Source organism: Cavia porcellus, unplaced genomic scaffold (assembly GCF_034190915.1).
Source record: "Cavia porcellus strain 051 isolate PalLab524CR breed Dunkin Hartley unplaced genomic scaffold, mCavPor4.1 scaffold_1, whole genome shotgun sequence".
NCBI lineage: Eukaryota > Metazoa > Chordata > Mammalia > Rodentia > Caviidae > Cavia > Cavia porcellus.
This window is the reverse complement of record NW_026947484.1, coordinates 94,144,053-94,169,990: the sequence shown is the minus strand read 5'-3', so window position 1 is coordinate 94,169,990 and position 25,938 is coordinate 94,144,053. Positions and strand designations below refer to the sequence as shown.

Here is a 25,938-nt window from a genome sequence, read left to right as displayed (position 1 = left end):
TAATACTTGCATATATCTGCTGTTGGCCTAAGTAGAAGGAAACTTAGATACAAAGAAGTTGGCTAACATATGCTCACTCTTTAAGAGGTTGGAGCTGAGACTCAGTCCTAGGTCTGACCAAGTGACTTCTCTTCATATTTCTTGATATCAAAAAGTAATCATCTGAAAAACTCACTTTAAAAGCATTTGGAAAAGAATATTATGATAATATCCACCATAATTTAACATGAGCCTTCAAGAGTTCACAGATGATCCTGCATCCTCATTTAGAAAAAAAAGAGAAATCACATCCTATTAACCTGGCCTATAAATAAATAATTCCACCAGATGAAGAACCATTTAGACACCAGGAAAGGGCTTGTTTGAGGAAGAATTGCAAAAATGAAGAGATTTTCTTATAAAGGATGCATGTAATAGATGTGGCTAAATTAAGACCATATTTAGGTTTCTTTATTCAAAGTACAACTGTAGTACACCTGCTCTGTACAGAAGCCTGGCCTGCTAAAAACCCACAAACAAGTAGCTCTATATGGCTCTCCCCTTCCACTTGACTCCAGTATCTCCCTTTCTAAAATCTCTCTCCCTCCCTCCCTCCTTCCCTCCCTCTCCTTCTCCCTCTCCCTCCCTCTGTCCTATTTCTATCTCTGTATTTTCCTCTTCTATGCTGTTTAACCTGATGCTTCTGTTCACCCTGAACTCTGTTTTTACCCACAGAAGGTCTGGTGCTATGTGGCCCAGAGGAGAGAGAGCTACCAGGCTGCAAAGGTTAGCACAGGACCGCTGAGGCAGTCAGCATAGTGGGAGGACGATACCAACAGCTTAAGGGCCTAGGTCCTCAGATTGAGTAAGACCCTTAGAATACAGGCTGGCAATGTGATTGCCCTGTCTTGAGCTGAAAGGTCAAGGAAGCTGATAAAATTGAAAGTTCCCAAACACTTCCTGGGAAACAGATAGAAATCAACTAGGGAAGTACTTATCTGGACAATGTAAACTGTTCTGGCTGATTCTGTAATACTACGGGCCACAAAATAGCAAAATGGAGCTGCCCATGGTGTTCTCCTCTACAGCACCAAGGCCTTGTTGTTCACTGTACAGTTCAGCCTCGAAGGCCAGGCCTGCAGCAGGGGGAGGGCAACTAATGGGGCCCTCCTGCATGGCTTTCCCAAGAGCCAGCCGCAGGATGGATTGGAGGTTTTTTCTGTCATTTTCTGATTATACTTTGTGCTGTTTTAAGCAGAAATTATAGTCTTATAAAGAATATTTGGTTGTTTTAAAATTTTCCTCAAATATTTACTGAGAATATGCTAAGTACAGAGACTTGGGCCCTCAGAAAAATATGAAGAAACAGAATTTACAATTTCAATCTTACAGAAACCCTAAAAAGAAACAAAGCATGCCCACATATAACTGTAGCTACAAGGCAAGATCATACTTCTGTATTAGTAAGAGGAACTGGACTTGGACCAGGTCTCATGACTACCACATTGATCACAGTGATTTTTCCCTAATTTATAAGTTGTGCAACCTTGGGAAAAAACCACTTCTCAATCCTGTATTACATTTTTCCTCTACCATAATTAAAGGATTGGAAGATCTGTAGACTCCTGCCATGACATTCTGTGATAAATAAAAAGAAAACTACCAAATACAATATTGCAAATTTAAGATGAGCACACATCCAATTTGCCCAGAGAGTCCCAACCTATGTGCAAAGCGTATCGTTTGGAAAACAAATTAGTGCATCTTCTATATAAATGATATGCCAAATGAAGAGCTTTTACCACTTGGTACAAAAGCCATTAAGACTCTTCTTGATCATGCTTAGTACTCAAGGGTTTCATTAGACTTGTTTTGTGTTAGTTGTCTTTTGCTGTATAAGACCACCCCACGCTTGCTGACTTGAAACAACATGCATATTTTTAGTCCATAGTTTTGTAAATTGGAAGTTTTGGTTAGGCTCAACCAAACAGTTCTGCTTGGGGAATGATGAGCACAGGGCCATCTCAGCTAGACCAGCTTTACTGTGCTCCACGCGGTCTTGAATCCTTGAGCAGGCTACCTGGACTTAGTCACAGGATGGAAGAGTGACAAGAGCAGCAAGAATGAAAACTACCAAGTCCTTGTGGGGCCTAATTTGCAATTTGCATGCCGTCATTTCCACCACAGTCTATTGATCAAAGCAAGTCATCAACGCCAGCCCAGAATCAAGGTGAAGAAAAACAGACCTTGCCTCTTTATTGGAGGAGCAGCAAAGTATTGTGGCTGTTTTTGCCATCCTACCATCAGACTCACATTATTTCCAAAAGGCCTCTGGAGAAAATATCCAGGGAGATGGAAGAGAGGAAAAAAGTATTAACTAATAGACAACAGTTATTCCTTAGGGCCCAAAAGCTCTATCTCCTCAGTGGATCTTCTGTGGCTCCTGGAGCTGAATATCTAAAACCTTAACAATAATTACAGGGAAAACATGATGTATACTTCCAGTTTCACAGTAAATAGTACTCCCACTTGTTTTTATTATCACTTCATTTATATGCAAATTACATAGCAGTGTTTATTGGATTGTACATAATTTTAGTTCAGATCATTAATATGAGCTTCATATTTAATTTCTCAAATTAATGGCTTTGTTTTAAAAGTATAAGAAAAAATTGTAAAGCTTAATGAGAGACATATCTTCAGTGAAAGTTGAAAATAATAAACAAGGAACCCAAAAGTCATCTTCTCTCGTGGACAAGGATGAGGAATGCAGGAATGCATCCAATGAGGTATGAAAACCCTGGAGCTAGGAAGGAACCCAAGAACTCAGCTGGATATTTGCAATTTCTCTTCTGTGCTCAATCATTGAGTATTTATCATTTGCTATGAGCCAAGCATAGTTCTAGAAAGAATGAAGAGACTGTGACCCAGAAAGGTTACTGCTTGCTGTCCAGTCACACTTAATTGGGAAGAAGCAAAGTCAAGACTCCACACCAGGTATCCACACTCACTTTCACTTCCCCAAGTATCAGTTTCCTCATCTTTTTAAAGTGAGAATAATATTGTTAGTAAAAATAATAATTTTTATCTGAGCCCTTCCTGTCTGCATCTTAGTTACTTTCCTCATCACGAGAACAAAATATTCAACACCCACAACTTGAAAGAAAAGTTTATTTCTTTTTACAGTTTATAGAGTTTCAGTTCATAATCAGAGAGCTGATTATGAACAAGGCAGAATGGAATGGCACAGAAGCATGCCAGAGAGTTGTTCTCAGCATGGTCCAAGAAACAGAGAGAGAGTGAAGGCAGGAGCCCGGGAGCAACACAAATCTGTCCTGGGACTGGCCTCTTCCCCCAGAACCCACCTCCTAATGGCAAGTCCCAAAAGCCCCACAGAGCTCTTAGGGGACATCTAGATATAAACCATAAAAATGTGCTCGGGACTTGATTAGACATTTTAAACCTTCAGAAAAATTAGATTTTGATACTTCCTCTGTTTTTCAAGTGAAGAAACCAAAGCTTAAAGAAATTATAAATAATTTGTCTAAGAGCACATCACTGGTAGTTTGCAAACAGAGGTTTCAAACCAACTATAATAACCCACACACCACACTTTTAATGTTAGCAGAATAGTTGTGGGAAACTTCTTAAGACATGTATATTTCAAGTCAGGTATGGTGGTATATGTCTGTATTCCAGCAGGAGGATGACAAACTAAAAGCAACCCAGGTACCATAGTGAGATCTTTCCCTGCCCCCCAGAAAACAAAATGTATATTTTGGAACCTTGCACAATGTAGATGCTTCATGAATATTTGTTGAATTTAAAATCACTAAGGATATGGAAATTGGCCATTTGGGTAGCTAGCTAATGTCCAGAAACCTTTTTCAAACCAAGCCAATAGCACTCTGATATACTAAAGCTTCTAAGTGAGAACATTAACTGTCGATTGTGTAAGTGAGCCATTACATGGGAAACAAAATGGATAGCACATGGACCCAATTTGCTCATTTGCTAATTAGTATAAGGCCTATCCCAACAGATGTTAACCATAATTGAAGTGCTAGACCTTGGCTCTCAGGGCTATTTTCTTCCTGATAACTAAATAACTGTACAGGTGCTATGGAGCAGTGGTATCTGGGATGAAATCATGGAATCTAAGTAAGGGAAATATTCCAGGGGGAGCAGAATGAAGAACAGAATTGCATGGGTTGTGAGATTGCAAGTGGTAAGGTAGTTTGATGGGGAAACACTTAGCCAAAATGCTGACGCAAAAAGGGCTGAAATTTCTGAAGCAGGAGTAATATGGGAGGTTGGGGAAGGCAGATGGCCATACAGCTGGAATGCTAGTCTCTGTTTCCCTGGTGCTTTTTTTATTTTCTGTCATTCACAGCACAGTCTAGTATTATGATGATGATTATCATTATGTCTGTGCCTGGGTATATTTTGGGCATTATTGGCCCTATTTTTCTTTAGAAAAGAGTCAGTGTAACCATACATGTTAGGAGCTTGTCCTACAAAGTCAGCCTGGCCTATCTTTGCACTTTAGTTCAAGATCTGGGTACAGGGTAGATGCAATGCCTTTGACTACCTCTACTCTATAATGAAGATCTTGAAATTCATAAAGAAATTTTATTTTTAGCCTTTTAGTAATGATTCCCTAATTAAAAATTAGGTACTTTCTTGCCTGTTTAATTGCTAAAAAGGTTCTTGATTAAGAAACATGAGCATCAAATATTGGAGAGTTTTTCACCAATAGGTTGATCTAAATTTAGTTTCTTTACCTCTTCAGTCTAACACCTTGTTAATATCTTTTGGGCAGGAATGTTCCATGGTTCAGAGTTGATATTTTCCAGGTGAGGCAGAAAGTGGAATTATTTGATTCTGATTTGAGAAGTCATCTCAGTGAACGTACAGAGGTTAAGAATTAAATATGAAAGATAAATCATAATTACACAGTTACGAAATTAGCTAACCTAGAGAGTGATCAAGCTATAAAATTATGACTGTCCCGGGACATTAGTGCAGATGCCACACTGTGAAGTATGCTCTCGACTCCCATCACGTGATGCTCAGAATCAAGCACTGGATGATGGTCCAGTCGTATGTGACCCTGCACAGCAAGAGGGGCCCTGCTCTTCTCTGTAACAGAGATGACCCTGGAAGCTTGGAACCCCTATTATACTTAGAATCCTGTAACTATGACTCATGACCAGAGGAAAAATCTGGAAACTCCAATCAGCTAAAAGTTTCACCTGGCTGTTTGCACTGGCTTGGGGAATCGACCCTACAATCCAGATGAACTCCCAGCTTTAAAGAAATTTACTTAAAGAAGTAAAGATTTTAGTCCCCACTTTGAAAAGCTGAAGACTTCCTTCTGCTTTATCTGAATTCTTATCTAAAATATATACCTTCTATGGAAGAAAAGGAACATAAGTACACAATGAAGGGTAAGGTTTTAGGTATTCGTACTGCCCCCATAGTCCCCAATTTATTTAAGTCCACCTTTTCTTCAAGGCATCCAAGAAACCATTTAAAGAGAGAAATTATTATTGTGACATTTAAGAATTGCATCAATGTAATAGAAACATTCGCTGAGACTGAAATCAGCATAGAGGTCATAAGCCTGGCATGGAGCGATAGAGACTGGTCATCATCATTCAGAAGATTACTGTGTCCAGGTTTTATCTTTTCTTCCTAATGCAGCTCTCACAGGCCGTAGTAGAAAGTGCTCTACATGAGTGCCCAGGTCAACCCTTCAGACAACTGAGATTGCTTTTATCTGGGCCAACTCACTTTAATTTCTAATATAGCTGACTGGCGCTATCAAAATAAAATCTGAGATGTTCTCAGTGTGGAAAGTTTTGAAATAAAAAGTCTTTGGCAATAACAGGTGAAAAGCTCTGTGACAACATTTTGCTGTCTGAGCATATTTTAAGGGATCCCAAGTTTTCTACAAAGGGTATCAACAGTACAAGCATAAGATTATACTGGATTTCCCTGTGGTTCCATCAAATTAAAATAATCACTGCATTTTGGGTGTTTCATGTTTTGGTTGATATTCCTAGGAGACCTTTTTAAGGTATTCACAATGTAAGCCTGAGATTGTACACAGCTCAGCACGCAAAAAAGAATTGGACATTATGTGGTGTGGTGTGGTGTGGTGTGGTGTGGTGTGGTGTGGTGTGGTGTGAAAACATTCCTAGTCACTGACATGCCCCTCCCTTTTCCCCATCCTCAGGTAAGATCAGTCCAATTGAGCATATCTGCCTCTGTCCACTCCATCTGCCATGGTGGCATATATGGTCCCAGGGTCCTGGAGACCAGGCATCACTCTGAATCTATACAAGCCCTGGTGGTAGCTTCATCTGTGTGGCTTTCCTGGTAAATCATGGGACTATAAGATCTGTTTTTAAATCCTCCCCATTCCTTGTTCAATATCATTAATCCCATAGGGTTCTGGCAGATGGATTATTAGGACATGTGGTTCACAAGCAGTAGAATCTGATTCCAATTTAGTTTGGGAGCAAACTAAAGAAAAGAGGAGAAAACTAAAATCATAGTTAACAGAATATCAGAGAAGCTGAGAAACCAGGCCTTAGAAAGGGCAAGAGCAGAAGCTGTCTTAGTATCTACCTGTAGGAAATAATAGCTCTTTACAAAGACTTTCAGTGCAGGAACCAGCATTATGATCATTCAGCTCCTACCAATTCCACGTTTCCAAGAAAGAATTTTACTGCCCCATTCAATCAGCAGTAGGGGGCCTATAAAGACACAGGAAATGCAGGAGAAATATTTGCAGTGGGTGGTTTTAGCTTTGAACTATCAGATCACAGTTGACAGTACTAACACTCTTACCTCTTCTGGTTGTCTTCTAGTCATCAAGGAAGTTTTTTCCCATCACATTCTTTGGCTCCATCACTTGGATCGCAGTATTCTCTTACTTGATGGTCTGGTGGGCACACCAGGTAAGACTTAGACTGGCTTTTCTCTAAGCTTGGTTACCAAGTGATTCATCAGTGTGTTTGCTTTTTAAAACTGTCATGACAATACTCGATGTGTTCCAGATAAATTACACGTTAGAGAACTGAGCTTTCCTCAATCTCTGGATCTTGCCCTTCTCTCTAGGCCTTTCCTTGTAGCCTGGAATCACATCAGTGTAGCCACTGGAAAGCCATCTGTAGGAAGGCAAACCTAGCTGCTTCTTGCCCTCCATAGTCTAAACCCAAGCCAATCCAAGCTTGAGACAAGTATCATTTTGCCTGATTGATTGCATAAACTTTATGCTGGGCAAACCATTTAGCATGGCTCTCACCAGCCTTTCAGAACTGGTCTCAGGAAAGGACCTGGAAACAAAATGATGTTTTCCTAGAGCTTCAGTTTATTTAAATAATGATGTATTTCATTGTTACCACTTTAAACTCAAAATCAGTCATAAACCTTATGATCTTAGTAATGGTCATTGAAAAATATGAGGAATGAGATAACAGCAATAATGATTATTGATTGAATGTGTGCTACATGTTGAACAAATCATGTCTCTTTGTCTTTATAATCTCGTCATTAACCTTGTACATAGATTCAAATCCTATAAAAAAGGTACTACTGTTATCTAAATTCTCCAGATAAAGGAGTTTAAGCTTAAAATAGCCCATGATCACCAGAAGTAGTAAATAGCAGAACAGCAAAGTCTCTGCAACTCCAAATTCATACTTTTAATCTTTATTATGTAGTACATAAATTCCAAACTGCCCACTTTTAGCCTCTGTTTAATGTCATCCTTAAATTATTATACTTGCTAACCTAAGATGTAACAATTTGAAATAAGGAAGTATATACCAAGAACATATGTGGGTAGACTCTTCAAGAAATGTTGCTCAAATCATTCAATTTCCATATGGCAAAATAAACTAATTTAGATCTTTACCTCATTTCATGCTCAAAATTAACTTCAATTAAAATATTCCTAAATATAAAAGCTAAAATTATCAAACTTTCAGAAGAAAGCATAGAAAATCTATGTAACTATGTTTGTTCTTTATCGCTGGGGCAAAATACCTGAGATAATCAACTTAGAGAAAAGAAAGGTTTGTTTTGACTCACAGTTTCAGAGGTTTCGATCCAGGGTTATTTGGTCCCATCGCTTTGGGCCTGGGCGAACATCATGGTGGGGCAGATGTGGCAGAGCAGAACTGCACACCTTATAATGGCCAGGAGCAAAGAGAGAAAGAGGAGAAGCTAGGCCCTCAACATCCCCTTTGAGAGTACATCCCACTGACCTCGCTTCCTGCCTGTAGGCCCTGCCTCCAAAAGGTTCCCACCACCTTTTGATACCATCACCAGGCTGGGACCAAGCTTTCAGTGCATGACGCTTTGAGAAATATTCCAAATGCAAGCTATAACAATGGTGCTATTTGATAGGGCATGGGCCTATCTCTGTGCCCTTGATTTTTTCTTTGACTCTTCAAAACTCAACTGAATGACAGGTTTTTCAAGCAAGCTTTAGTTCTCCAGCAGTGACAGTGTCTCAATATCCACAGATTCATCAAGGGTTAAAGTGTAATGAAAATTCAACATTAGTCCTGTGCTTTCCCCACATTGTGACCTGGTCCCAGTGAACCAGCTTTTGTCTCCAGTGCCAGAACTCTGGTTGCTATTCTGATAACTTGGCAAAGGAGAATAATGACTGAGTTGTACTAGCTGATATTTATTGATTGGTTACTTTAAGTCTGACATTGCACTATTTGCTCTATAAATATCAGCACATGATATCATCAGGATAATTCTGAGTGAATATTATTATCCTCATTTCACAAATGGGGAAAACTGAAGGCAAGGGAAGGTGGTTCCCTTGTACTGGAGGGACAAGCTAGAAGTTGCACCAGGACTCCTATGTCCCAAACCAATTTTTAACTATACCACGTCTCTTCAATTTCTTCCTTTTTCTGTATAAGTGACATTTAAACCACAAATACAGATGATTCCTGTAAGAACTTAAATCATTAAAAATGTGTTAAATAAACTGGAACTTTCTTAGGATGGCAGTCATTTAGTTACCATCTTCACAGTGCTTGACGTTTCTTTCTGAATTTAACCAAGAAAATAAGACATTGAGGAGAAAGTTTTGTTCATATAGGGCATGCTAGTGCAAAACTCTTATATAACTTATTCAAGGAGAATCAGTGAAATGCCTGTTAGGGAAATTGCCTATGTGTGCAGACTGATTTGTTCATTTGGCAAGTAGGTGTTCAAATAAAGGACATCCCAGATACCAAGGGAAGGATCCTGATTGCATAGAACTTGCTCTCTGAGATCTCTGAATGTGTGTGATGTGAGGACAGGGTGATCTCATCAAGTCACCAGGCTCTGGACCAGATGTGACCATCAAAATAAAAATATCTCCTGTATTTATGGGCGAGTAGGAACAAGCATATAATTTATAAGTCAAAAAAAAGAGATTTAAGAATGTATTCTAGTCTCTAATTCCTTTATCCTTATATACTGTTTCAATAATTCCCCAAAACCTTTCAATAATTCCCCTTTGAAAACATAAACACTGGATGTTACCCAGTGGGCTGATGATAGAAACCAAAGCGAAAAAATTCTCTTAAAGATTTTCAGAACCTTAGTTCATAAATGTCAGAAAATATGTAAAGCTTTCTCAAGCCCCAGTAAGACAAACAAGTTACTGGAAAGAATGGAAGAGCTTTTCATGTAAGGCTAGACCGACTCTCTGAGCAGAACTCAATAGTCTGAAGAGGAAAATATGAAAAAGAAACATACCTGCTGCATCCCCCTTCGCTTTTCAATAATGATATGCTATTTATAAAGGGCTTTTTGTACAAATTATCATGAACATTTTGTAAGGTAGGTATTATCCTCACTTTGTAAATTAAAAACCTAGGATCAAAGACATTGTACAGGGCCAGAGATTTAGCTCAGTGGCATAAGCACCTGCCTGAGTTCGCTTCCTGGTACTGAAAAAAAAAAAAAACCACAAAGATATTGTACAGTGGAACTGTTATCAGTAGGTCAAGTTCTTAAGAACTACAAAAACCCAGACTTTGGGCCAAGTTTCCTGCTTCTATGGTTATTGTTTTTCTGCAGCTGTTTTGATGAGAGTTTTATATTATCAGACCTGAACGTTCCCAAAATCATATTCCCTATGCAAGTGGCAGAGGCAAATAGTGTTTAAGTGTGGTTCAGACAATAGGACACATTAAGGAAAATGTGGCCAAGGAGTCAGTTTCTAAACTGTGGTGGAAAACCGTAAACCAAAGAGTAGGTCTGTGCACAGGCTAGGCATCACTGTCAGGGACTGTCCCTAGGTTCAAAGGCCAGTTGACTTTTTTAACTCCAGAGAGCCCTATGCAGCTCTTCTTGTTTTTAATTTTAAATATCTATTTAATCCTCCAATGAACATTGCTAATTTCTTGGGTCTGAATGTCATAGAAATATGAATTTCTCTACGATTGTGATTTATTGATCTTTATTATCTCAGAATTGAGCAGAGGTGAGGAGGAGCTCATTAAAAATGGGTTGCACTGAAATGTTTGTGCTTCGATGGTTTTGTGGCTTCCACCACCCATGTTTGTCCCTGTCATGACATGTAGGTTGGAGAGACCATCGGCATCAGTGAAGAGATCATGGGTCTGACCATCTTGGCTGCTGGGACCTCCATCCCTGATCTTATTACCAGTGTCATAGTAGCCCGGAAGGGGCTGGGGGACATGGCAGTATCCAGCTCTGTTGGAAGTAACATTTTTGACATCACTGTAGGGTGAGTAGAGATAAATCTATAAAGCTGTACACCTGCTCTGTCACTGTCTTTATCTTCCCAGAGGCTGTAAGGTACAACCAGGACCTTTGAGCCTAAACTTAGCAATATCTAAATAATGTTGAAACTGGGAGTACCATTCAGTTTTACCACTCTGTTTTTCATTTTTAAAGAATTTAACAAAGAATAAGTCATCCCTATATAGTCAGAAACACATACCTGCATACAAAATATATGTTTTAGAAAATATTTTGTGGAAAATTCACTTATATATCTGTGCTTGCCACATGTTATGAGTATTCGATATTCAGGCCAGAATGAGATGCTCTGGTAGTGGATTCCCGGTACATTTTTCCATATTGTAATAAATATCCTGATCAGCTTTGGATGAGATTGGGGCTTTAAGGCAGAACCAAACAAACATAGGTCCAAAACAAATACAGTGTTCTTCCTTGGAAAACATTGGCAGTCTAGGAATTATCTATGCCACTAAAGATATACTAGGTGTTTTGAAAGTTGGAAGACGAGGTCTTTTCTTATTATTCAGTATGAACAATAACTGCAGTGAACCAGATTGAGAGGTATATTGTTATCTATTTCATCTAACTTGTCAAAAGTAAAAGGAGGCTGACAAATCATCCTGAATGTCAGTCCCCTGAGAAAGCAAGACATAGTGTGTTATCCTGTGACTCCCAAAAGAACAGGGCTTTTGCCAGTTGAGTTTGGAAACCCAATTAAATGGGTGTAGTTTCTCATTGAACATCTTAATATTGTTCTGTCTTATACCTATTCATTACTATATATATGTTTATAATTTCATATAACATCTACCGTATATATACTTTAAGCCATTTAGGCCACACAACAATCATATGAAGTGTATATTTCTCAGATATGGAACGTAAGGGGCACAGAATTCATAAAACTAGTCAATGAGGTAGAAGATTGGGATTTTAACAGTCTGTGTCACTAACCCCTCTATCTGTGTATAAAACCAACTCTGAGCGCCCACTGCATGAACCTCCTATAAGGCTGAAAGGTATCCTCTCCTCTCCTATTGGACGGCCTTCTTTTGCTGACCCCTCTCACTGAAGAGCCCTCCCTGCTTTTCTGCCTGGAAAACTCTGACCCATCTTTCCAGTGTCAGCACCAGTCCTGACATCTCTGATTTTTGAAAGTTTATCTGATTCCTTAAGTGATTTCCTGGGGCAGCTACACACTGTCGCCTCAGTGAACTAGCACGACATCCTTCTGAAGTGATGAGGTGTATCATCACAATGCACCTAACTCTCCCCCTGTCTGCCTCATCCCCTTCCCTTCCTTTCTGTCCCCTGCAGGCTCCCACTGCCCTGGCTCCTGTACACCATCATTCACAGATTTCAGCCCGTGGCTGTCAGCAGCAATGGCCTCTTCTGTGCCATTGTCCTCCTCTTCATCATGCTGCTGTTCGTTATCCTTTCCATTGCGCTCTGCAAATGGCGGATGAACAAAGTGCTGGGCTTCATCATGTTTGGCCTCTACTTTGTGTTTCTGGTGGTCAGCGTCCTCCTGGAAGACAGAATTCTTGTGTGCCCTGTCTCCATCTAGCAGAAAAGCCATATCTTGAACCAAGAGCATGGATGGCCCTCTCAACTCTGCGCACTAGGCTCTTTGACCGCTTGAGAAGCAGCAGCTGGCCAGAGCCCTGGGTGCCAACCATCCCTCTCGAGTGGACTGGAGGAGGGATGGATTCACCCTTGCCTGCTGAAATGACTCCACGCCAGACACAAAGGGAACCACCGATAGGGGCTTCTCTATTCACCACTGACAGGTACTCCTCGCTGGTCGGAGGTACATTTATTGTAATGATGCAAACAAGGACAGAATCTAAATATACACATATAAAGTATACATATTATAAATATACACACATGAACACACAAATCCTGCCTGTTCCTGTACTATGCCTCTCCTTCTACACCTGTAGATTAATATATAACTGTACACAAAGAAAGAAAAATATATATAAAATTATATATATATAAGTACAAATGCATCTTTTCAGGGATAGCTCTAGTATATTTATAGTACCTATTTTAAAATGGGCATCGACCTTCAGCCTTTAGTCTGGGCTTTACCTCATAAGTGCAAGAGGTGAAATGATACCAACAAGTGGAGGTGGCATTGCTGTGACTTTTGGCCTACCTTGGAATTTACTGAGATCCTGCCTAGTAAGGTGGATGGTTTAGGGAAACAGTTTGCAGGGAGGAGGGCTTAGCAGAGAGGCTAAAGGGCCCTGAGTTGAGCCTTCCAAAATGATCCCACAAACCAAACAAGGAAGACCATATGCCTACTCCTACTGGGGTGCACTGATGTGACCCTCTCACCAGGTATTTAGGACGGAGAGAGGTAAAACCCAGACTGGACTGACACTAGCTTGGGGGAGGGTGGTGACCAGGATTGGATTCGTTTCTTTTCTTTTTTTTTCTTTTCTTTTCTTAATTCCCCAGCATGCAAATAGAAAATATGACTGCAAACCAAATTAGTGCTTTTCTAGGACAGCAAAAGTATATAAACTGAACCTATATTGTTCCAGCACATATCCCATTAACATCAAAAGAAGGAGAGCAGTTTTTGCTGTGACATCCTTTAGATGTATTTTGAAGCTAAGGGCTCACATATAGTCAAACGCCTGCCAGAAGAGCCTAGATGTGTGATAGAAACACCATCCAGTAGAGGTGCTCAGCCAGACGTGCCACCTACTGGAAATGTAAAGGAGCAGCTCCAAAAAGCATTTTCCAGTGTGGTCAAAAAGGGCTTCAGTGTCTAAGAATCATTATTTCCAACAGATCTATATTAGCTGTAATCAATACTGCTTGGATGGAGACAGTTTAGAGATGTTTGCAAAGACAGTACACTTGGGCACCCCCAAAAGGTTTCTGAGTTCTGTTAAAGGGTTTAGTTAGAGCCCAAGAAAATTCTGTGTCTATCTGAGGCTTTTTCTGATTTTTAGAGTACACTGAAGACTATATTCCATAGCTTCATTATACTGGTTTCAAGCCAATTACCCCACTGTTTTGATTTCTTAATTTTGCTCAGCTTTTCATGGGACATGTGCCCTTCAAGTTCTATTTGACATTTTGTATTATTTCTCAGGTCTACTTCAGTGGAAAATAAAACTAGCAGGGTATGGGAGTGAACAAACTAAATCAATGAAAAATATGTAGAACCTTCATTTCTCTCAAGTAAACAGAGGATGGCCCATTACTGTGTGTCCACCATGCATCTAAGTGGGCACCTCCCACATGTGTACATACGGAGTTCACCATGTGTGTTCATGTCTCCAGTCGATTCTGCCTGCTCCGATTGTGTGATGAGCACATACTTCTTAATATAGGGAGACAGGAGGTAGGACTCACAGTTGAACACCAAGATGAGGTGACCAGAGCCCCAGACCAAGGTCATTCCTCCTTCCATGAACCCTCAGCTTCCTCTGCAGAGCACGGCGACAGCAGGAAGTGCCCATCCTAGCTCTTCACTGCAAAGGGGAGCCCCCGCCCCGAGAAAGCAAGAAATCAAGTTTCTGCCACTTAGGATGCTTGTTTTCAAGGCTCTGCAACTGTGCAAAGTTGGTTTTTCAGATGTGTGGGAGGAAGAAAACTGTGTCTCATTCATCAAAGGCAAGATTTAGTATTAAGTCAAGAATTTGTTATGTGTTTAGAGTAAGAGTGAGAAAGTGAACTTTTAGTTTTAAAACAAGTTGTTAAGCCTGTATATTACTTGAAGGGGAGCACAGATGGTTAATGTGTGAATCCTATTTTACTGACTGACTTGTGCTTTTTTAAAAGGTTCAAATAGGTGACTTTGGACACCAGAGGTTTGTTGTCACCTGTTCTGATTTCAGCAATTCCTGATCCTCCCCTGCCTGCTCACTCTTTTTCACTCATTCCTAGCTCACAGTGAAGACTCATGCAAACATTCAGCAAGAATTTTACTTGCCAAAGAGTTGGTAGCTGCATTTCATAGGTAGTGTTTGGTCTTTGATGAAAAGTTGCTTCAGAGAAGACAACATTTCCAAGCTGAGTTCCCACATGAATGCTGTGCAGTCAGCGTGGCCTGAGGAAGGAGTGTTCCCTGGCCGAATGGTGGACAGGCACCTTCCATGTATGTGGCGATGTGTTAGTGCAGAATCATTTACACTATTTCAAGAAACTTTCCACATCCAGGTTTTCATCTTTAAACTCTTTCCTGCATGCCTGTGTGTGTGAATACCAGATTTGTACAATATCAGCTACATCATCACCCTGTGAACCAGTCACATTCAGAACTCCAAAGCAAAGAGCATTAAGTTTGCCAAAGTCAAAGAAAAGAAAAGTTATGCACACCAACCAAAGGGAACATCTCTTCCTTGTCTCATAAGGTTGCTTGGTTCTATGCACATATGTATACAAACATACACATATGCACTTATGCATTCCCAGCTCCATAATATACATTTATAGCCTTAAGGAAATGGCCAGCCATATCCCTACTGGTGATCCAGAGGCAAAGAGTATGCAACAGAAAGCACAGAAGAAAAATTCAGACTGCAGATACCCTCTTTGCTTCTCTGGAGCACACACAAAATAATAGCAAAATTTTATACCAACATCTTACTAAATCTAAAATGAATGAGTTGCACCCTAATGGTTTCATTTACTCACAGCAAACCAAATAGATCTTGCTTTCTTGCTGTCACCTCTCTTGTACCCAGGCAGCCTTAGGATAGAAAACAATGCAAACCAAAAATGCTATAATAGAAACTTCTAAATTGCATCTAAGAATGCTCACAACATATCCAGCTGCCCTCCTGGCCTGACCAATACCTAATGAGCTGAAGCACCTAAAAGAGGCTGTTGTTTATCTTCCCAGGACCTAAGCTGAGTCAGGTGATGACTGATCAGGAAAGTCAAATACATGTGCAGGGACCAAAGGGTAGGGTTGCTTGTCAGCTTGGCAGATGCAACAGAACATCCTAAAATTTTGCCTGGAAGATTATCAAAAGACACAGGATAAATGCTTTGTAAGACTTCTAACAGGTGTCACCTGACAGAGGATGTTATAATTTATTTTATAGAGAAGACATGAATCAGGTGATTTGGAGCCCTTTCAGCAAAACACAGCTGCCTCGCTGATTAGACATTTGATCATGTCAATGAACATGCATTCCTGGGCAGAGAGGAAGCTGGCAAACTACCCGCTGTTGCTCACATCTTTTAAATGTCTCCATAACAGTGAGATAGGAGATGAGCTATAATGGAAAGCGCAGCATGCCTGGGCCAACTCACCAGAAAGTTGATCATGGAAAAGACAACTGGTAGACCTGCTTGCCAAACAGAGTTGAAGTTGGGACTTGGTTAAAATAATGCCCTGTTTAAATTACTGCGCTGAAGTATTTGAAATAGTTCTGATGGTCTATCTGCAAGCAGTTCACAAAATTTCAGTGTGCTTTCTTTCCCATATCTACATGCACAGGTACACATACACAAATTATGTGAATGTTAAGTTTCTTGTACCCAGATTGCTACTCCAGTAAGTAAGTGACCATATTATAGATAGCAGCACTGCTCCAGACAAAATAAAGTTGTTCTCAGAGTGATTTCTGAGGAAGCATGCTACAGAAGCTAATACTGATTCTTGCTAAGCCATATCTTACACATCACCTGGCTTAATATTTTTAAGATACACCCTCAAGCCCTACCTACATCCCCCTCAACACTATTTTCTTCAATTAGCCGATATGGTCTTAGCATTAAGAGTTGGTAAAAGGCAAGAAATAGGAAGAGAAGAGAAATTAACTGACTTTACCAGGATTTCTAAGAAACTGTCACATTCAAATGTATGTTTATGTCATTTAAAGTGATTAAAAATATCAGGTTTTTCTAAACAACTAAAAAAGCCTATATATAGTCCTAGATTTTATTTTAAATCTCACCTCTGGAGGCCTTGGGAAACAAAGGTAATCATGTCCCTTCCCTCCTGTCTATTTGAGTTAAGCTCCCTGCCTCTGTATTTTTGTGCTTCTTTTTTAATCTCATGTATTCATGTTATTTGAAATACATAGCAAACAAGCAAAGCAATAAAGGAAATATAGCCAACTCAACTCTATTATTTATTATTACAGCATTGCAATATTCCTTTCATTTCGCTAAGAGTTTCAGGGCTACGTAGGCTGTGGTACCAGCAGAAAAACTCATGCTAGCTATATATAGAATGAATGTGTTTTCCACATAATCCCCAAAGAAGGTGCACAGAACCCTTTTACACATCTCCTTCACCTACGAAAAATCAGCCTTTCTCACAACGTGTGAACTCCAGAGCATTCAGTCTGGCTAGTGAGTTTTCATTATGGGAAGATTAGGTGATAGGCAAATTCAAATGAGTTTATGGATAGTAATGGGCTGCGTGGAGCACTTTGTTACTCAGTCAGAGCACTTTTTACTACATGATTGACAGACTGGAAAACCAAAAAGAATTATTTGAAAATAGACAAATAACCTAAGTCTGATGGACTGCCTTGAGTACTCATAGGCTGCCACCAAAGATTCAATTCCATTAAGAGTTTGTCCAGTTTATCACCATAATCCAAAGAATAGCATCCTCTAGGAGAGAGATCCCAGCAGAGATGTTCACGGTATAACCAAGTTCCACGTTTAACAATCATCAGTGTTGGAAAAGTCTCTGACCAAGTTAACCCTGGGTCCTCCAGTTGAAGACTTAACCTATTTTTTCTTTTTGGAAGAAACTACATGTGAGCACTTTCCACTCTTTACCTTAGTATTTGGACCTCCTTTTATCCAAAGTATTTTTACATTTTTATTTTGAAGTCTTTTTTACCCTTTTAATTGTTTTTACAGTTCTTCTGTACTACTACACTTTAAATGCTCTACTGTGTTCTTAAATGATTGTACCTTATGACCGATGATGACACAAGCCTAAGTCTCAACAGTGCTGAATTGTAACCTTGAGCTTCAAGCTTCACTCCCTTGTTATGCACCTCTCTTGCTCTGACCTTTTAAAAAGTCACACTGTGCTGCTAATTCACATTTATCTTTGTTCTCTGTGGCCCCTGTATGAAGCCAGGTATCTCCCAGCCAGCCTGATACATTTGCATTGGTGTCTGCCTATTGGGAGCCCCTCTCCTCTTGGCCTTTTTAAGTCCCTTTTTCCAACCCCACTTCTACATTTGAAGTCTTAGCTGGACCAGTCCTTACCCTTCTGCAAGGTTCTCACCACCAACTTCCCACTTTACTTGAACTTGGAAAGACTGACAAGCATTTTCTCCTACTCCTCCTCGTTGATGTGAATATTGGAAAAAGCCAGACCTCTTCCTCCAATGTGTTTTGTGTAACTGACTGCTTCTTGGGGGGCAGTCTCTGCTGCTAAGATGTGGGCAGGATTCACCACCACAGTTAAGCAAGGGAGTCAGAATACCTTCAGAGGACCAGTCTTGCATACACCAGCAGGGGTTTGTTCTCCAGTGAGAAACATCAACACGGAGCACAGCATTATCCTGCAATACCGGTGAGGTCCAGCTCACAAAGTCTGCTTTCAAGGTTATTACCCCACATTCACAAAGAGCTCAGAATAGGAGACACACCACTTTAGATCATTCCAACAAGCCGGGCTTATGCTCACCTCCATTGATTTACCAAAAGGAATTAATATTTTCATTTCAAATAGAAAGTCAGGGAAGGCAAGTTCCTTCTTATCTACTAGTACTGCGGTGTGTTCACTTCCTCATGTGGAAAGTGGGACAGAAGCTGTAAGGAGGCTGATTAGTGTCCTAGCCTAAGAAAATCATCTACGGCTCCCCATAAAGGCAGAAATTTTCTCTTGCTGTCTTGCATGTTGGGTTGCATATTTCTTCAAAACAGATCTATAAGTAACTGAAGATTTGGGTACTAATGGTTCTGTAAAACACTCAGCTAACCAAAAGAGAAAACTAATTTTTTAAATAATGTCAGACAAAAAATGAGGAAAAAGGTAATATAAGTCTGAGTGCTTGAATAAAATCATTTCAAGGATGAAATTGCATGTGTGAATTAAGGGTAGATAACTTTGCCATTTAATTAAATGAATCTCCAGTGCTCATCAGAATAAAACTGAAAGACAATGGATGCCTTTTGGGTTTTTTAATTTTTTAATATTGCACTTTATAGTACTTCATAAGAGACAATTGTCTTAATTAAAGCCATAAAATACCAATAATACATATATTCAGGGCTTCTGAATATAGAAACTCAATAAGCAGTCCATGAGTCATTCCTGTTTTGTATTGTTTGTTGTAAATTGGAGTTTATCTGTTCTATTTTTATTACCTATGATTATTGTTCTAGACAATCCTAATCTACTAACAAATTTCAGATGTATACTTTAATAAAGCTGTTTGAAAAACTGATGAAATTATTGATTTCACAAAAGCATTCTTCATTTTCAGAATAGGTTGTTATACACTTCCTTTAAATAGCAAATTCTAATACTACATTGAAAAATATTTCCTTTTTAAAAATTAACTTTTTCAGGAACATTTGTTATGCAAAGCAAAGTTCACCCATATGGAAATGAAATGGATAATTAGCAAACATACCTGGGAAATTTAAAATGTGCTTGAGTTTTTATGTAAATACAGGATAAATCTAAGAAGTTCCCTTATAAAAATGGCAAATAGAGATGAAACTCATCAGTAATTTCTTATGACTAAATTAGTAACCTTTTCTGGGAGGACATGAAAAACATCAGATTTCATAATGCATTGGGTGACTTTTTTCCTACTAAAATACACAATTCCTGGTGTATTATGGTGTATTCCTGGTGTAGTATGGTGAACCAGGAATTGTGTATTTGTACACATACATACATAGATGTCCATACAAATGAAAACTTCAATGTTTTACTTCACCATAACTTTTTATATAATTTGAATGAAAGCTAATAATATATTTTTAAAAGCTAAATAATATATAAAAGCACTTAATAACCTAGAAAATCTACCACAGCTAGGTACCAAAATTATTTACATAGAATATGTACATGTATTAAATGGAACAACCCTACCGATTTTATGCTTCAGGAGCCAATTGCCCTGAAGAAAGGGTTCTGGACACAGAGCCAGTAGTGTCCCTTTACCAGGAGCTGTTTCATGGCCTGAAGAGTTTCTACAGAGGGCAAAGATTGTCCGGAAGAGGGAGTTCTGTTGGCTTGTGACTCTGCAGACACACGCACAGAGTCGTTCATTATACCTTGTATTTAGTTTTGACCTCTCACCTGCTTCAGTTTGGGGGAAAAAAAATAAATGAAACCCACAAGCAAAAGTTCCCATCTTCAAACTGTGGACTCAAAAAGTGTTGAATCAAAACTAATGATAGCCAACACCACCCTCCTGGTTTAATAAAGTTGCTGCTAGCACTAAAGGAAAGATAAATTATGCTTTTGTTAATTGAATATTTTTAAATGGAAAAACAAATGTTATCAACATTGATTCCAACATGGATATTTGCCCTATCACATGAGAACTGATTTTTGGACTGGTTATGTTAAAACTATCAGTGCATTCAGAATTCTCTCTTCTAGCTATTTTGAGGTACACTATCTTCACCCTACCATACAATAGAACTTATTACCCTATTTAATCACTACACAATATATACATAACTTCATGCTGTATTTCATTCACATTTACATTATTGTGTATCAATAAAAGAATAAAAATAAACTTAAAACATTTTTTCAATATTTGGAAAAGATTTTAAAACCTATTAGAGTGCCATTTTTGTAAAGGATCTTTTTAGGGAAAGACATGGTCTCATGCTTCCTTTGTTTGCCTCCATTTTAAAGACTTTAATCCCTGTCTTTACCACTTTAAAAATCCAGTGGGTGAACTCCTCAATGACTTTTGTCATCTTGTGTGTGTGTTGCTTATGAGCAATGTTCACTGGATGGCAAGACCTGTGATGATACTGTGTCAGTGTATTCTCTGTGAATATGTTTGTACATACCTGAAAGCTCTATTTACTTGTACATAGGTGTTTGGAGGAATGTATCTCTGTCACAAAGAAAAGGCTTTTTCTTCCTGTCACGCCGTCTACTTCTTCGTGCTTCTACTACTGATAATCAACTTATAGAATATCACTTTATGTAGCTAAGTCTCTTTGGTGTGAAAAATAAGAGTAATAAAATTATTGACAAAATAAGTGTCATTTTGTTTGGGGGAATAATCCTTTCCTGAAGCTTATCAGGACATTCAAGGTCTCAAAAAATTCATGCACAATGGTACAAATTTTATTACAAGGATTCAAGATGACAAAGGGGCACACAGGAGTTACTGTTAATTACAACTACAATTTACTGTTGTAATATGAGCTTTTAAATCTGTAGTAACCTTACACCCTGAGAGGTCTATCCAAAGCAATTGAATTTCAATGAATTAAATATATTGAGTATAAATTCAAAATAGTGTTAGCTAAGACTTGAAGATCAACACAAAACCTTGTTATCAATGTGATATTTTTATATAAAAATAAGGATTCACGATTATTTTTTTCTTTGATTATACTCAATAAACTGATAAGTTTAAAAGCTTAAATTCTAAGCTGAGTGTGGTGGTACACACTTACAATTCTAGCATTCAGGAGGCTGAAGTAGGAAGATTTCTACAAGTTCAAGGCAATCTGGGCTGCGCAGTGAGTTCAAGGCCAGCCTGTGCTACATAGTAAGACCCTATCTCAAATAAACAAATAAAAGTCTATCTAGTTAAGTCATTTATTAGGTAATTAAATTCCCTGGGGCATTTTTTAAATTTTACATGTTTAACACACCTAATTGTCTAAAATAGTCCTAATCTGACAAAATTACAAGCCTAAAACACAAAATCTTCTTACATACATAAATATCTCCAGTTAATAAATAAAAATTCAAATGAAATGTAGTAAACCGAGTTATCAACATTTTAATACTATATTAAAACAATACCAATCTACAATATCTTCAAAATTAGTGAGTCAAATATAAAATTGCACATCAAAATATAATAAGATATACATATAACCAATTTTCTTTAAAACACTTTAAAATAAAAATATACATTAAAAAATCTCAATGTTTAAAAAACTGATTCCTAATGAATTTGATTTACTTCATTCTCTACATTTCTATAACATCTTCCTGGGCTTTTAAAATCACCCAACTGATGGGCAGATTTACCACCTTGGGCAGATAAAATGACTGAGGCTGAATCACAAATGATTATTTACCAGTTAGAAAACCCAGCCCCAGGACATGACACAGGGAATTCTGCTGGAGCACAGGTGAGAAGGTAGTACTCATGAGTCAAACTCTGTCCCATGCCCATGGAGGACTCCTCCCTTGCCAAAACCACAACTATCCTCTGCAGTAAAATTTTGCAATCCAGGGGACATCACTGCTATGACCATCTCTGTTTTATCCACTGAAATCTTTTTTCAAAATTTTGTCCCTCTGTATAAGTAAATGAATTTTGTGGCCCTATTGAGTTATAAGTTTTATTTTATACCACTTGACTGTATCCAAGTAACCTCTTTGTGGCCTTGTTGGATTCTTTATTCTACTCATAAGTTTCTTATTGGTTTCAACCACAGTTCCAATCATGGTGCCGACATGCTGCTAAGTGCTTTGGGTGCATCAATTCATTTAATCTACATCACAGTTCTGAGTTGAGTGCCGCCATTATTACTATTTTATAAATAAAAATGTGGGGCCCAAAGACATGCTCAAGGTCACACAATTAGCACTGCAACTGAAACATGAGACTAAGTCCTTCTGCCACCCAAGTTTACATCTCTTAATCATTGGTTTCTGCTTCTCCTCACTCCACTAGCTATAATCATCCCCAAGTCCAGGACTGTAAAACTCACAGAAATTAGAATAAGGACACCAAAGTCAATCAACTACCTTCCCTCCTTTCTTGGCCTTCCTTAAACTGTGTGTCTTTTGTTGGTGTTGATTATTTTTAACATATTTCTTGTCCTGTTTTTTAAAATGGGTTGCCATTCAAATGATCCTTCTTTGTCTCCCAAGTATTGGGATAATAAGTGTGTGCAATGGCAACTACTCTAAACTCGCATTTTTCAGTAACAGGTAAGTGCAACCAACTGCATTTCATTGAGTGAACTTGGTACTTTCATAACAGAGTTTTTCAACCTTGGCACTACTGATATTTTGGCCTCAAAAATTATTTGGTGATGGATATTGTCCTGTGCATTGTATCATAGTGTACCACTGTCCATTAGGCATTGGTTTCAACAAAATAAATACATCTGCAGATATTACCAAATGTTCCCTGGGAATAGCGTAGGGGTGAGGCAAAATTGCTCTCAATTAACCAGTACAGTTCTATCAGATACAATTCAGTCAGTTATCTGTGGGCCTTCACAGCCCACTCAGACATACCTTAGGCTTTAGCCAATGTGTGCTTTGCAGCTCCTGTTATAATCTTGTCAAATATTCTGTAACAAAAAAATTTGTGTGTCAGTTTTTGCATTAATGAGACACAATACCTGATCATAACTAAAGGAGGAAAGTTTCAATTTGGCTCACAGTTTCAGGAGATTCAGTGCATAATTGTCAGACTCAAAGGAAGAAACCTAATGATGGAAGGGCATGGCAGAGCAAAGCCACTGTGGTTCACAGTGGTTGAGAAGCAGAGCCAAGGAACAACCAGAGAGGAACAGGTGAGGGGCCATGTGTAGTATCCAAAGCCAAGCCTCCGTGACCCACCCCAACACATATAAGAGCCTTTACTAATCCAATAGGCTTTTCTTAACCCAATGAATTTGACACGTCAAGATTAACAGTCACAATCCACAGTTTGTCAACATCACACCCAAACACACGTTAAACCATACTTAATCTCCAAATAAAGTTAATAGCAAGTTTTAAGACAATTATCCGAAGTGCAAAAAAGAAACACAATAATCCTATCCCCCAAAGTCTCAACAGTTCTACCCCTTCTCAAAAACTGAAGTCCAAATCTCTTGTGAGACTCAAGGCAAACTGTTAGCTGTAAAAATAAAACAAATTACATAATCCCAAGGTAAAGGATAAACACTGTCATTCCAAAAGTGAGAAATAGAAAGATAGAAAAAAATTAGACCAAAGAGTGAAGTCCAGCAGGACAAATATGAAGTCCAGCAGAACAAATATTAATGTCACACCATCCCAGCACTGAGGGTACATGATTGCAGTCCTCACCCAGAGGATACCACATGACCTGGGGATCGAAAAGCTAAGCTAGGGCTACACATGATGCTGCACATCTCTAACCCCAGGCACTCCGGAGGCTAATGCAGAAGGATCGCAAGCATAGACTCAAGGTAAAGTAACATAATGAAATCCTGTCTCGAAATAAAACAAAAATGTAGCTTAGTGTTAAAGAATTTGTCTAGCATGCATGAAGCCCTGGGTTCCAACCAGCACCACAGAAAAATGGCGTAGGCTGGTCAGTAAAAACATATGAAGGGAAATTATATTTTGGTCTAAGTGTCAGGCTCAGCCAAGACATTAAGTTTCTGGGGGCTGGGGATTTAGCTCAGCGGCATAAGCACCTGCCTTGCAAGCAGGCAGTCGTGAGTTCGATCCCTGGTACCGATAAAAATGAAAAAGACAAAAAAAAAAAAAGAAATTAAGTTTCTGAAGTGTAACAAAGTCTGCAGAATTTCCACTTCTTTGGGAGGTTTTGACAATCTATCTACACATACTAATTACATAATGAAATCCAAAACTACTGCTTAGTCAACCTTCTCTTTAGGGCCAGCTTGCACATTAACTACATCCTATATATTTCTACATAAACAAACCGTCCACACTGAAAGCCTAGAGTTAGCAAACAGTGGATAAATTCTGCCATCTGTGCTCCTGTATCCACAGCAGACATCCACAATCTATCACACTCTACTATGCTTTCAAATATCCACGACCAAGGGCCAGAGATTTAGCTCAGTGGCATAAGTGCCTACCTGGCAAGCATGAGGTCACACCACTATCACACAGTTATAGTGGCATCTAAGGAAAAACCTCTAATTTCCCAGCCTCACTCAGTGATGGTGAGCCATTTAGAGCTTTCAATAACAACAAATAGCCAGCTTTGGCACCCATGCTATAGGTTCAGCACTGCTGCCCAAGCCTAATTTATACATGAGAAAAATGGAAACTAAATAGGCAGTTTCATTTTCCTGAGGTCACACAACTAATGAGTAGAACTAGATATTTGGGAATAGCATTTGTCACAAGAGCCAAAACGCACCTGAGGTACTTTACATGTTGCCATGAGTATTTTACACACTCAAACATGGGTTTTAGGATTAAGGAATTACCAAACTAGAGTAACTAGAAGGCATTTTCTCATTTACAAGACTTAAGAGTTATGTCATTAGTTACGGTACAGTCAGACAGTGAATAATAGCAGGGTCTAATTAGAATTGTGTGGAGATTTGTTAAAAGCTTTTGCTTCTGAGGTTTAATAACAGAATTTCCAATAAGTAATGACCTCAGGGACCAAAAAATGTACAGTCTTGCCAAAATTTGTTTACAAACCTGATGGAAAGTGTGCAAATAGCTCTGCCTGCTGCCTGCAGCTAATGACCCACGGCCTTGAAACAGAATCAGGTCAGGGAATGCAAACATTCTGACTTTCCAGTTTCTTTCCAGGAGCCTATTGAATCTATTCTCAATCATGGCTATGGTTTCACAGGACCTCAGAGAAAAAGAAAAAGAAGAAATTTTTTCCACGTGGAAAATAGTACTTTTCATTACCATTGGCCTATTCAGGTGTGGTCTTTAGAAGAGATAGGAGGTAGAGGGAAGGCCCTGTATGTTCTCAGCATTCTCAGATTTCCCTGCTATCTCCCAACCATTGATTAGAATTTCATTTAATGCTTTATCTCTCCAGCTCAACAACTTCCAATCAAGAGGTTAAACCTAAAGGACAAATCAGAAACATCCGGAGGCCTTTTAAAACTACATCTTTAAAACCACGTCCTGCCATTGCCACTTGCCCTTCCAACCTTATCAGTGTGATCTCCCAGGTGAGAGTCATAGACAGCTCTATGAAGGGGAAAGGCTATAACCCACAGAAGTGCCAAATGGAAAAAGAAGATTAAGACTCTTGTTAACTAAACTCCTTCCGGCAG

The 25,938-nt window shown here is 38.9% G+C and overlaps 1 protein-coding gene across 6 annotated transcripts in view; it reads left to right on the top strand.

Moving 5' to 3' along the window:
• Nucleotides 1-20,967, top strand: part of Slc24a2 (solute carrier family 24 member 2) — a 237,483-nt gene extending 216,516 nt beyond the window's left edge. For all 6 annotated transcript variants that reach the window (XM_063251786.1, XM_063251816.1, XM_023566037.2 and 3 more), the window contains 3 exons: nucleotides 6,858-6,947; nucleotides 10,593-10,759; nucleotides 12,094-20,967. In XM_063251786.1, the coding sequence (XP_063107856.1) occupies nucleotides 6,858-6,947; nucleotides 10,593-10,759; nucleotides 12,094-12,343 (507 nt within the window). In that variant the 3' untranslated portion in view covers nucleotides 12,344-20,967. The remainder of the gene's footprint in view (nucleotides 1-6,857; nucleotides 6,948-10,592; nucleotides 10,760-12,093) is intronic.
• Nucleotides 20,968-25,938: the final 4,971 nt, after the last annotated feature.